The 13,936-nt window shown below is 42.4% G+C and overlaps 1 protein-coding gene across 8 annotated transcripts in view; it reads right to left on the reverse strand.

The window, feature by feature from the left end:
* LOC139573751 (ras/Rap GTPase-activating protein SynGAP-like) overlaps positions 1–13,901 on the reverse strand; it is a 113,985-nt gene extending 100,084 nt beyond the window's left edge. For 4 of the 8 annotated variants that reach the window (XM_071397557.1, XM_071397554.1, XM_071397553.1 and 1 more), the window contains exon 1: positions 13,498–13,901. In XM_071397557.1, the coding sequence (XP_071253658.1) occupies positions 13,498–13,519 (22 nt within the window). In that variant the 5' untranslated portion in view covers positions 13,520–13,901. Of the gene's footprint in view, positions 1–1,117; positions 1,652–13,497 lie in introns of those variants that run through there. The other 4 variants (XM_071397560.1, XM_071397556.1, XM_071397561.1 and 1 more) reach the window with 2 other exon arrangements.
* Between the last annotated feature and the right edge of the window lie 35 nt (positions 13,902–13,936).

The raw sequence follows: 13,936 nt of genomic DNA on the forward strand, positions 1-13,936 counted from the left end.
GCCCCCAAACACCATCATCATTACCGCAGACAACATATAGCCTAAATTCCAAGGCCCAGGAATCCCAAAATATGAGTGTGACACTAGTTCCCCTTTTTCAGAGACACATTGGACAAGGAGAGAGAAAGTCTTTGACACTAAACGTTATAGACCTACAGCAGCATACCTAATGAAAGTCACAATGTTGTGGATCCACTGGGGATATCAGTGAATCATACCCACAATATGTGCTCCAGCTACAATCTGTACCTCCACCTTCATGCCTCATCATCTGAAAAACCTTGGAGGGAATTTCAATGAGTAGAAGCTAAAATGCATGTAGGGTATGGTGCATGCGGTGGGTGCGGTCCAATCTAGGTGGGCTAGTTCTGTGTTCTAAATATAAAAAACACTGTATTCGCGTTCTCTTGTTAACGCTCTCAGAATGTGCTGAGGTCTCTCTCTGTGGGCACGTAACGCCATGCTTTCCTGCCTACCTTTGCAGTTTGCCAAGGAGCAGAGCAGCCATCAGATGACTGGACAGCTTTATTCAACGTTGTCATTACTGAGCCCAACAGGGGTAATGTTAATTTATACACATCACTAAGCTCTAAAGCAGAGCTAAAAATAAACATGCAATATCCTCAGGCCGCCCGGGTCGGGCAACGTACCAACGCCAGCATGGCCTTGTTGGCTACTTTCAAGGGAAGGAAGCACAATGTACTGTACAGTATGTACAGCTTCTATATCACATCATTCGGAATCAACAGGGGTATCCTACCATTCCATACTCTATGAATGCTTTTGAATTTATTGCCCAGATTTGATGTAATTATGAAAATATACACTGGCCTGCAATGGTGTTCTTTAATACGCTGATTCGGGGCATTTAGTACATGGCCATCAGTGTCATGAGAGACGTCAAATGTCAGGGATGTGTCACAATTGGCCTCAAGGAAGAGGTGAACACAGAGGTCTGCACTACACTGACACCGCACAGGCCTGTGTGTGTGTGTGTGTGTGTGTGTGTGTGTGTGTGTGTGTGTGTGTGTGTGTGTGTGTGTGTGTGTGTGTGTGTGTGTGTGTGTGTGTGTGTGTGTGTGTGTGTGTGTGTGTGTGTGTGTGTGTGTATTCTCACCTATCAGATCATTCAGTCAGCCCTTGTCTGGCACAGCAGGGCTCGCCACTACCACGTATTTGTCCACACGGCGTCACTGTTGCTGCACTTTACGTGTGAATCCGCCCCCAACTCCACACACAGGAAACAAGGTTACTGCCCAAGAGATGTCACTTCCGAAACACCCACTCTTGCTCGCTCGCGCTCTCTCCCTCACGCCCCCAGCCTATTGCCATGACAACCGAGAAAAGAATAGAATATAAGTGAGTGTTAAAGAGACAGATGATCAGAGACAAGGAGAAAGTGAGGAAGAGATGGAGGGATAGGGAAAGATTGAGAGGGAGAATAGTAGAAGAGGGGCGACAGCAGGGAACGAGATGGACAGGGGGAGAGAAAATGAGTGGGAGGAGGGAAGGATGGATGATAGGAGAGATAGAAAGAAGGGGGAGAGGAGGTAAGCGATGGGATGAGCTGGGGATAGGAAGAGAGGAGAGGTGAAGAACTGGGGATGCTGAGAAGAAGGAGAGAGGGAAAAAGGGAAGGAGGATACTTTTTTTTGGGAAAAGGGAGCCCACATCCTGTTCCCATAGCAACCCAGCCATCCATGAAAAACGGACTTGTTCCTCCCTCCCTCTCGCTCTCTCTCTCTCTGATGCGCACGCGCACATCTTTTCTGTCCATCTATCTATCTATACACTATAGACATATGTTGGTGGTGAACAATACTAAATTATTCCTTACACGGCTGTGTAAAATACATCAACAGATACCACAGTCCAAAACGTTCAATACTGTTACTGTAAGACAACATAAGATGAGGAAACAAGATCTATATATTTATAAGGAAGCCGTCTGCTTGAATATATGGCGATAATAAAATCACATTATAATATTTAAAGGTGAAATCAATGTTCCGATCATCCTACTATGAATCAAAATAAAATTAAACTTTCCCACAAACTCCCTGGTAGCCTCCCTCCATCTCCCCACCATCTATCGCTCTCCTCTCCCTTCCACATATCTGTCTCTCAGTCCCCCACTCCCACAGCCCATTTCTCTCTCTCGCTCTCTTTCTTCAGCTTCCTCACTCTCTCTCACACATGTACTGTATCTCCTACTGTCCCCCTTCTCTCACTCTACCCGTCTCCCTTTCACTTCTCTCACGCTCTTCTCCCTGCCTCTCGTTACCACCGTCTCTCTCACTATCTGCCACACAACACTCTCTCTCTCTCTCGCCCTCTCTCTCTCTCCATTCCTATCCCTCCTCCAGGATGCTAGAGCAGTAGGGTGGAATGACTGCACTGCCAGTAGCAGAGTTGGGTTGGCTTATTAGAGTGTACAGTATCACTCTCTCTCTCCTTTCCCTTCACTTGACTATTCCACGGGGCTACACAGCAATCCCCCAAGTTGTGCTGCAAAACTCTCTTTACTTAGGCTTGAACAACATCTATAGAAAATGAGATGCAGGATTGCTTTGTCTGCTAACCCTTCATGGTGATGTGCTGTTCTGCCCTGTCAACCTGTGTGGTGATATTCAATGTGCTGAGTATAGAGAAAATATACATGAATGGGACTTCATGTAGAGGTGAACACAGAGGTCCGCACTACACTGACACCGCACAGGCCTCTCTCTGTCTGTGTGTGTGTGTGTGTGTGTGTGTGTGTGTGTGTGTGTGTGTGTGTGTGTGTGTGTGTGTGTGTGTGTGTGTGTGTGTGTGTGTGTGTGTGTGTGTGTGTGTGTGTGTGTGTGTGTGTGTGTGTGTGTGTGTGTGTGTGTGTGTGTGTGTGTGTGAATTACTGTGAATGCAAAACCACAGTGATCCACATTCACAGGTAACAATGCTGCTGTATTTATTTCCACACGTCTATCATCTATCATGTTGTGTTCTCCCGTCTCTCTCTGTCTCTCTGTTTGCATATCCTGTCTTATGTCACCATGTGAGGGGTGCTCCACTGAGAGAAAGCAGGTCAAGCCTTTGGTCCTCAGAGATAAATAATAATTATAGTGATCTGTCCTCAATCCAGAGATAGACTAAGAACTGTGTCATTGTTATATTACCCAAAATGGCAATCTCTCAAACTCCTACACAGCTTAACTCATCTCGTCTGACAAACAGAGGAGTGACGGGGAGTCTGACTGGGAGGCCCTGTGTTGCCCTGGGTGGAATTATGAAAGAACCTTCTGATTGAGAAAAAGCCAGAGGTGTCTTGGATCAGAGGCATCTGGGGTATTTCATGGCACCGTTTTGCCTCCTTGATTTTGACAGATCAACGCAATGATGTCTGAGTAGGAATCAACAGAGACCATCTAAATGGATTTTAGTTATGGGTTTTCTACTTTCACTTCATCACCAAGATGTCTGTCATGTTGAGTGGGGTCTGAAATGATTGACACCCTTGATAAAGATGAGCAAAAATGACTGTATTAAATAAATAACTCAAATACTGAAAAGGGAAATTATATTGTTTTATACTAATACAGTTGTTCAGAGAAATATATTTTGTTTAACAAGTAATAAAAAACAATCTCAAAAAGGTAGGGGTCAAATTATCGACACCCCTGTTTTTCTATACCTTTCAATACCTCACCTTGCGAGGATAACGCAATGCATTTTTCAAAAATGATTTATGAGATTGGCGAACACATTGGGAGGGATTTTAGACCTCTCCTCAATACAGAATCTTTCTAGATCCTTGATATCGTTCGTCTGTGCTTATGGACTGCGCTCTTCAATTCAAACCACAGGTTTTCAATGAGGGTCATGTCCGGAGACAAAGATGGCCATTGCAAAATGTTGATTTTGTGGTCAATTAACAATTTCTTTGTTGATTTTGATGTGTTCTTGTGGTTATTGTCTTGCTGTAAGATCCACTTGCTGGAAAATCCAATTGCGGCCAAGTTTCAGCCTCCTGGCAGAGGCAATCAGGTTTTTGGCTGAAATGTTCTGGTACTGAGTGAAGTTCATGATTTTTAAGAAAGATTTTTAAGCCTTGAGACAATTAAGAAATGGATTGTGTAACTGTGCCATTCAGAGGTTGAATGGGCAAGACAAAAGATTTAAGTTCCTTTGAACGTGGGTATGGTAATAGGTGCCAGGTGCACCAGTTTTCCCGTGTGTTTCAAGAATAGCCCACTACCCAAAGGACATCCAGTCAACTTGACACAACTGTGTGGGAAGCATTGGGGTCAACATGGGCCAGCATCCCTGTGGAACGCTTTCAACACCTTGTATAGTCCATGCCCCGACGAATTAAGACTGTTCTGAGGGCAAAGGGTTCCTAATGTTTTGTACACTCAGTGTATATAGTTCAATATCTTTTCTGCATGCTTTCTATCTTGTTTTGGTCATTTAAGTTGACACTGAAACTGCTTTTCTATCCAATAAATTACCACTTAGACGGCCCACCTAAGAATTTTCTATACAAAAAAAATCCTGTAATTAGCTCCAATGACTGTAATTTCCTCCATATTAAAGGGATAGTTTGAGATTTTGGCAATGAAGCCTTTTATATACTTTCCCAGAGTCGGATGAACAGGAACAGCTAGCATGCTAACTGTTCCTGTAGACTTCCAGTCGTTGAACTTTTTCAGACTGGACACAGAAACATAAAATTGGTATACACGATGGTATTCTGTTGCAGCTAGGAAAAAAAAAGATCACATAAAAAAATCCCCAAAAGTATTTTCACCCAAAAATATATTTATAAAAATTGCGGAACCCCTGCAGCACCTCCGCGGAACCTAGTTTGAAACCCCCTGAATTAAGCAACTACACAGAGCTCACCTCAGGGTTTTCTACAGTGCACACGCTAACACATTAACATGAATGGACATATGCCTTCCATGGCAAAAAAACGTCCTAATCTCAACAGGATCTACCAGCAGCAGGCTACCAGAACAGAGCAGCCCCTACTGCCAGATTCTATTTATTAATATCATTACATTGAAATAAGTTTTAAATGAGAAGTGTAAGGGATGAGATAGTAAGACAAACCCTAACTGAGTCCCAGACCCTCTTAAACGCGTCTGTGCATGTTACCGCATGTTATCTCAACCCTTGTTCCACTAAAACAAATACATTAAAATTGTACTTGGGCGTCCAAGACCACTATGTGTGTGAACTGTCTGTTTCAGTTCTAAATACTGCAATACCTTCATTAACTATGTAAGTCAGCTTTTCCTATTTTTGTGTATTCTCCTCATCTTTCTCCGCATGTTCAAATGTTCCTACATTCAGAGGGAGCAATGACATCATCATCACCCCAATTACCTTACACAACCCCTTCCCCTGACTGAATCAATCAGATCGCTCAATCGACACAAACGGTTATACAACTTCCTGTGTCATCATGGTATCGGTGGTCATGTGGTGACACATTTGCTGTCTGGGTGACAGTAGCCGTACAGAAGCTACTGATCTGAAAGGACAAGAAAGAGGACTTGAGCAGACAAGATTAACTTGTGTATCTGATCAAATGCATGCCAAATAAATTACTTTTTGCTCAGTAAAGTAGTCTCCCTCTGTCTCATTCAACAACTAACATTATTTTCCATTCAAAAAACTAGTGACTTGGATAACTGATCTCAATTGTATATTCCCCCAAAAACATCATTTAGATCTGTATCTGGTCACCATGACTGCAACTTCAATCAAGTAAACAAGATTTTTTTTTATCGTTGTTAAAGTCCCTTGTGTCACATGTATGAAGGTCTACAAAATGAGTGTAATTTAACTGTATCTATAACTCTGACCAAGTTGCACAAATATATAGTTGTATGTGCTTTCTCTCTTTTTTACTCTCTCATGTGAAAAAGGTCAACAGTAGAACCAAATAAACAAAACTGTTGTAGAGCACTGATACTCTACCTCTGCATTCAGCACCACTGAAGTGGACAGCGACTGAATCGGTTTTCTCATGTTCAGCACCACATGTCAGTGGAAAGCGACTGTGTATAGTCAATGGCAGTGTGGAATGATGGTAAGGCCATTATACTTTAACCTAGAAAGGAACCTGTACTGAACAATAATATAAATGCAACATGCAACAATCAATTGAAAAAAATGTATTGGTCCTAATCTACGGAATTCACATAACTGGGAATACAGATATGCATCTCTTGTCACAGATACCTTAGGGGTGTGGATAAGAAAATCAGTACCACCATTTGCCTCATGCAGCCGTTTGCCTCATGCAGACGTACTGCCAAATTCTCTAAAATGACGTTGGAGGCGGCTTATGGTAGAGAAATTAACATTAAATTCTCTGGTTACAGCTCTAGTGGACATTCCTGCAGTCAGCATGCCAATTGCACGCTCTCTCAAAACTTGAGATATCTGTGGCATTGTGTTGTGTGGCAAAACTGCACATCTCAGAGTGCCATTTTATTGTCCCCAGTACAAGGTGCACCTGTGTAATGATCATGCTGTTTAATCAGCTTCTTGATATGCCACACCTGTCAGGTGGATGAATTATCTTGGCAAAGGAGAAATGCTCACTAACAGGGATGTAAACAAATTTGTGCACAAAATTATAGAGAAATTCCATACGCTTCTGTGCGTATGAAAATGTCTATTTCAGCTCATGAAACATGGGACCAACACTTTACATATTGCGTTTTATATTTTTGTTCAGTCCATATAACCCTGTGTGTCATGTTCTTCATCTCAATCCCGCTTGCTTGGTCAACACAATCTCAGTCAACTTTTCACCCCTAGCTAATATGAACACTCACCACTCGCTAGGTCAAACAAACTGAGACACTTTGAAGCCAGTTCTGTGGTTAAAGTGAGTGTGAATTCCAGTGTAGTATCTTCATGGAGGAAAGGAGACCTCAAACATGGCATTGAAGCGAGAAGCTACAATTAAAAGTATTTCATAGGTGTCTCACACCTTCCTCTCCCAGCAGTCCATTTCTACCAGTTCGACTCTGCCTCTGATCAAAGAAATCAGGATGCTCTGCCATCATCTCCACTCTCATACAGAGCAACTCAACTCCACATTGAAATGCCAAACAGAGCAACAACTGCAAGATAGGCTCTCTGAAAACCACTAGGACAGGAGCTTTCCTCCTGAAAAGAAAACTTACATAAAAAACACTAGAAATTGGATTGCATTTCCAGTCTCTCTCAACAATCCACTCCAATTTAGATGATTCATTATTTGAAATAACAAAAGGGCATATCACTTAAACATTGCATGAATGCCAGCAAATACAGTTGAAATGCACTTATATTTTGTGTGGTGAAGATTCAAATGTGGTGGAGATGAGATGCTAAATATAGCGCCAGGCATGCAGAGTGAGCCTGCTAACCTTTATGAGATCTTCAGAGTAGAAGTTAATCACTCAAATAAAAACACACACAGACCCTCTCTCTCTCTCACACACACACACACACACACGCGCGCACACGCACACGCAAACGCACAAACAAACACACATACCCACATGTGTAGGATCTTAATTTGAGCCAGTTTGCTACAGCAGGAAAATAATCCTGCAGCGACAGGAAATGTGTATTATTATGTGGATTATAATCAATGGACAATATTGAATGGGTTGATACATTTTCTGTAAGGGAAAATCAAGTTTGAAATTTCTAAGTGGAAATTACAAACTTCAGAAGCCTTTTTACCTCAAATACACTACAAGTGCTCCTGCAACAGGGTGATCAAATTAATATCCTACATCTGTACACAAGCACACTCACAAACACGCACACACACACACACACACACACCAAAGCATGCACGGCACATGCACGGCACACACACACGCACATTCTTGTGAGCCTTGTAAAATGACAAATCTTTTTCTGAAGTAGAGACACTACCCTAAATGTGTAATAGTGAGACACTTTAAAATGGTAATAGACTACTCTGAAATGTCAGGGTCCAATGGCCCCGTTGTTGAGCATCAGCATATCAGTGTATTTGATTACAGCTAATTAAAATGCACCGTTCTTCTTTGCAGTATCTGTGCATCTGAAGTGAATGAGAGGTACATCCCGTGAAAATTCGGTCCTCTTTTCTCACCACCTTCAGTAAAAGTGCACACTGCATATATCAGCCGCCTATTAGCGTCACAAGAGAGGAGGGATGAATTAGCCCATCGCTAGCATGGTATTGATGGTTTGAGAGCACATTTGAATTAGCCGTCTGCCTTTATAACACTGTAATAAGATGGCTGTAAAGTCCTGTCAGCACATTATGACGTCATGACTGGCTACTGTAACTCTCCTAAACCTTACGCCATATCAGAAAACAAACTAACATTCAAATGTCAAGTTCTATAGTATATCAATGAGTAATGTGAGGTTATCTGCTACTGTCATGGCCTGATTTGACCACCACATCATTATTACAACTGGGTATAATATGTATGCAATCTATACATTATGACATCCTACATCAAGTGTTACCCCCTTGACTTACAAGAAAAGTGTGAAATGTACACATAACACTGAAAATAGACTTCAAATGTCTGGGACTGAACATGTCAACAGGTGATTATCTACCCAACAGTGCAATATCTCTTGGTTCTCATTGTAACTCTGGATCCCAGGCACATAGAAGGCTTCAGTGAACATTATCTTTGTGAACCCAAATCTCCAATTTGTAATCCTGCTTGAGGCACCACAGTAGTGTTTTAATAATCTGTTATTTTAGGGGGCACTTATCACAGGCTGTACTATCAGCATCTCAAATGACACGGTGTGGAATTCAGACTCCCCCGAAAGCTATCACAGGACATTTATTTTAGATACTTTGACGGAAAAGGGTCAGAAAGGGTTGTTTGAAAAAGCCCTATACTGTGCAAATAATTTAATTGCATATAAATAATATTAATGTACAGTATGGGTATAAACCAAAAACATAAAAGTAATGTTTCATCTTACAGATGTAGGATCTTAATTTGAGCCAGTTTGCTACAGCAGGAAAATAATCTTGCAGCAGCTGGAAATTTGAATTATGTGTAATTAATGGATATTTTTGTAGGGGTTGATGCATTTTTCGTAAGGGAAAATCAAGTCTGAGATTTCTAAGTGGAAATTACAAATACCTTTTTAAACCTCAAATACACTACAAGCTTGACATGTCCTGTATTGCAGGAAGGTTCACCTGCAACCGGCTGTTCAAATTAAGATCCTACCTGTACATTACAAACTAACATCACACCTTTAACAACTAAATGTTATTTTTTAATGATACATCTGCAAGTGAAACCTGCTGTTTTTAGTTATAATCAGCTTTTTGTCATTCAATCGTCCCTACAAACATCACTAACTGCTCCATTCTGACTCCATGACTCATATAATTTTTTCTATTACTAATATAGTGACATATGTACAGTAAGTTGTTGAATATCTCCAGGTCTGAAGGCACAACCTGTCTGTGCATCATGAGAATCCGTGGGATCCAATGACATAATGTCTGGAAGGCCTGTGAGCCAACCATTATCCCGGATTGGCAGCCCTCTGATTGGCTTAGGAGAGGAGATAGCTCATCCTGACCTTTTGCCATGAGTGAATCCTGACAGGATCAATCAAAAGACGAGCATTCTTTAAACACAAACTCATTGAGTCATTGGGCTCCAGGCTTTGCGGTGGAATTGAATAACTGAGGCCCCCTCTCATAGTGTGGTCTGCACTAAGCAACCATTTCTCCTAGCTACTCATTTCTGATGGGATCCATATGTAGATTTCCTCAGAATCAGCAGTAAGGCTCTTAGCGGATGGGGTATGTCTGGGCCTTTTCACCACCAGGTTCAATCAGTACTGCTGTAGAACAGAGAGATAGTGAGGGAGTGGAGCCGTGGACAGAGGCTTAGCGGCATGCCTGAACTCACTGTACTAGAACTGTTCAAGGGGGAGAGAGTTCCCTGACATGGCCCTATATCCATAGACTACAGATGTAGGATCTTAATTTGAGCCAGGAAATGTGAATTATAGTGTGTATTATAATTAATGCGCTCGCTCAGTACTCAAGCAAACTACAGTAGCAAAAAAACATTCAGTTTGTCTGCTTTCATTTTTGGACTACTGCTATTAGCATTATTACAATATCATTTTAAGGTCTTTCAACCACAACAAACACGTCCTTCCCCCCAGACAACATGGCTTATTTGGCAGCCCTCAAAATAACATTTTTGCTGACACTACCCAGAGGACACTTTATCATGTCACACTCAGAAACCATCAAGGACATTGGAGCACTGTGATACCCTGTAATAAACCGTGTACATTTTATACTGTGCTTTGGCAGAATGACACATGCTGCAGTGGACACTTTCAATTAAGCATGGTTATCTAACACAAGGCACGATACTTTATGGCCTGGAACATGTTTCAATCTGGACCCTATCTCGCTGTGCCGTATAGCATCATGGTCTATGGTGCAATATGAACACTTTTTATGATAAAGGCAAGTTGTTGGTTGACCTAGTACAAAACCAAAGACCTTAAAGCATCAGCCAGTAAATGTTAATATGCGTAAATAATCTTGCCATCAAACTGCTCTACGCCACCTCCTGTGCTTATTCATACGTTCGCTGCACTATGCCGTGAATACGCTAAACAGTATGCAGATACAAGAAAATGAGGGGCAGTTGAACTTTGATTGACTTTACGTCTGTGGGACAAAATTATGAATACGATATTTCCTTGAGGATCCCGAACAACACTGTCTTTGCTTGCATGTATACGCTAGCTGTTAGCATCGCTGAAAAAGGCTGAGGCATAGTCACGCTTGACGTTCTTGAATGTGGACTTTTCATGTCTTGAGGGAAGTTGGTGTTTGAATTCCCAACTTTACGAAGCAGGCACTTTAACTCACAAAATGCCATGATCACTACAATGAATTGACATCAGACGAGATGGTATCTAGTGAGTGGAATCATTTACTGATTTTATAATTAATTCTATATAACACTTCAATCCGCTGCAAACAGAACTCCAATGTACTCAACACCCATTGGAAAATGAATGAGCTTTTCCCCTGACAGATCATCGAACACGGTAGATCTCGAACATACAGTACAGTAATAGCCTAACAGATGATGGTTCCTGGCACAGCTCGATTGGCGGAGGGTGTAAGACAGCCCCTTATGTCACACGAGAGGAGTGCTGCAGTCAGTGCATTGGCGGTGCACTGTCTCTTTAAAATGAATGCCCATGCTTGACAAGAGCTGCTGTATCAAACTACTGTAAAATCGACATGACTGGGTTGGCTCAGTGGCTGGCTGGTGCTCCATGCTGTCCATCTGTACCATGAGAGACAGAGAGAGAAACAGACAGACAGACAGACAGACACAGAGAGAGAGAGAGAGAGAGAGAGAGAGAGAGAGAGAGAGAGAGAGAGAGAGAGAGAGAGAGAGAGAGAGAGAGAGAGAGAGAGAGAGAGAGAGAGAGAGAGAGAGAGAGAGAGAGAGAGAGAGAGAGAGAGAGAGAGAGAGAGAGAGAGACAGACAGACAGACAGACAGAGACACAGAGACACAGAGACACAGACAGACAGAGACACAGACAGACAGAGACACAGACAGACAGAGACACAGACAGACAGACAGACAGAGACACAGAGACACAGAGACACAGAGACACAGAGACACAGAGACACAGAGACAGAGACACAGACAGACAGAGACACAGACAGACAGAGACACAGACAGACAGAGACACAGAGACACAGAGACACAGAGACACAGAGACAGACAGACAGACAGACAGACAGACAGACAGACAGACAGACAGACAGACAGACAGACAGACAGACAGACAGACAGACAGACAGACAGACAGACAGACAGACAGAGAGGAAGAGAGGAAGAGAGAGAGAGACCTACAGTATCTTATCTTCACATTAAATGTCCATATGATTCTCACATAGGCCTAATGACTTTTGAGTAACCATGGTATTGGGATGACTACATTTAAACATTGGTGTAAAACACAAAATACTATATTATTTCTATGGCATTTTCAGTCTAACAACTTTAAAACGGATGCATTTCGGCATGGTGTTCGTCAAGGAGAGATAAAACAAGTGTTCTTATATGGAACTACTGCTCAGTCAGCCATAAGTAAAAAAAGATGTGACTGATCACATTACCTTGAGATTCAAACACAGACTCCTCTACCCAGAAAACTTGTTACATCTAAAAGGTTAATGGTGCCATCTATTGTAGTGGAAAGAGTATGGCCTGTACATTCCTATTGACATGGGTTTTGAAGGTATTATACTACTGTGCACACATTTTTCTGGCAGTGATCTCTCAAGAGTGGGCTCGCATACAGTAGCGTAACATCTCACCAATATTATGCAACCAACTTCTATCGCTGTGCTCACACAAGAGGCTGTTGGGCTATATCCGCATGTGATGTGTTAGAAGATGTCCAAAAGCCAAGACATTCATGTATTGGCTGCTGAACATGAGTTGGGTTTGAACTTGTCAATGCACAACCAGTACAGCAGTACAGCAGTGTCCTTACTGTGCCCGGTGTTACAAGACATCACAACTCAGCAGCCTCAAGTCTCTCTCTCTCTCCTTCACCCCCCCCTCTCTCTATCGCTCTCTCTCTCCCTTTACCTCTTTCTCTCACTCTCTCTCTTTCCCCTCTCTCTCTCTCTCTGTCACACACACATACATTCTCCTCAGACAAGATTGGCAGTTGCTGTACAGAGATACTTTGGTAATAGGGACTGGACTCAGTGTAGCATACAACCCTTGGATCTCTCAAAGTCCCACCAAACTTTCAAGTAACCATAACATTTTACACATACAGTCAATCAACAAGATATATTACCACAAACAAAGCATTTGAAGGCCGAATGATTGAAGGGGCTCACGTTGCACTCACGTTCACACAGCATTAGTCATGGTTGAGGTGTCACAATACCAAGGGAACTGACTTGAACATACACTTTCATGGACCATTTTCCTCCACTACAAACTCATTGAATATTGAGTCTCCAAAACAAGCAAATAAGTACCCCTTCAGGCTCCTTACTGCACACATTGAATGGATATGACTCAATACTAGAGGGGCAAAGTTACAGTGTCATGGAGATACAGTAGGCTGCCTGTGACCATGATCTAAGGACACAGGGAAATTGACTTGCAAGAATGTGATACCAGCAGGCATGTACACCTCAGCACATTGCAAAACGATGGACTATCCTACTCAGCATGCACAGGCAAAGTGACATATTGACTGGCACACAGTGATAAAAACCAGGTAGGTAGCTATCTCGAAGACACTACCTCTTGCTGTACCTGCCTGTGTTTTCACTACGCCGCGTTAACGCACCCCTTTGCTAAATTCTGTATTGTATGATGGAGAGCGAGAGAGAGAGAGATGAGGGGGAGGGAGGGAGATGCAATAGTGGAATATTGTTCTCCTACCTTGAAAGGTGACATAGGACATGTTCCAACGGCATTGAACGTGGTCTTCGAGTTTTGACAGTCTCTCGGCATGCAACAAAAATACCACACACCAGTCAAAAAATAAGGAATACGCTATTCACAATTGGAGTCGATGGTAGGCAATATTCCACTGCTGTTCAGAAATATAAATTATAATCCACGACCACCGAAAGCCATTGAAAATGTATCCCCGTGAATAAAAATATATGCACAAATATATCGCACGCACCGTTATTGAGGTGTGGGGGGAAAACACGAGAGAGAGAGAGAGAAAGGGGGCGGATGAGTGAGTGCGCGCGTGTGTGCGCTTTCCATTTTATCTATAGCCTATCTATGCATTGTATGTTCCATGTTTGCTCCTTGAAGTTCAAGAAGCAATGATGGCTAAAATCGCCTTATTGAATACGGCCCCTTCTAC

The sequence above is a fragment of the Salvelinus alpinus genome, chromosome 4 (assembly GCF_045679555.1).
Source record: "Salvelinus alpinus chromosome 4, SLU_Salpinus.1, whole genome shotgun sequence".
NCBI lineage: Eukaryota > Metazoa > Chordata > Actinopteri > Salmoniformes > Salmonidae > Salvelinus > Salvelinus alpinus.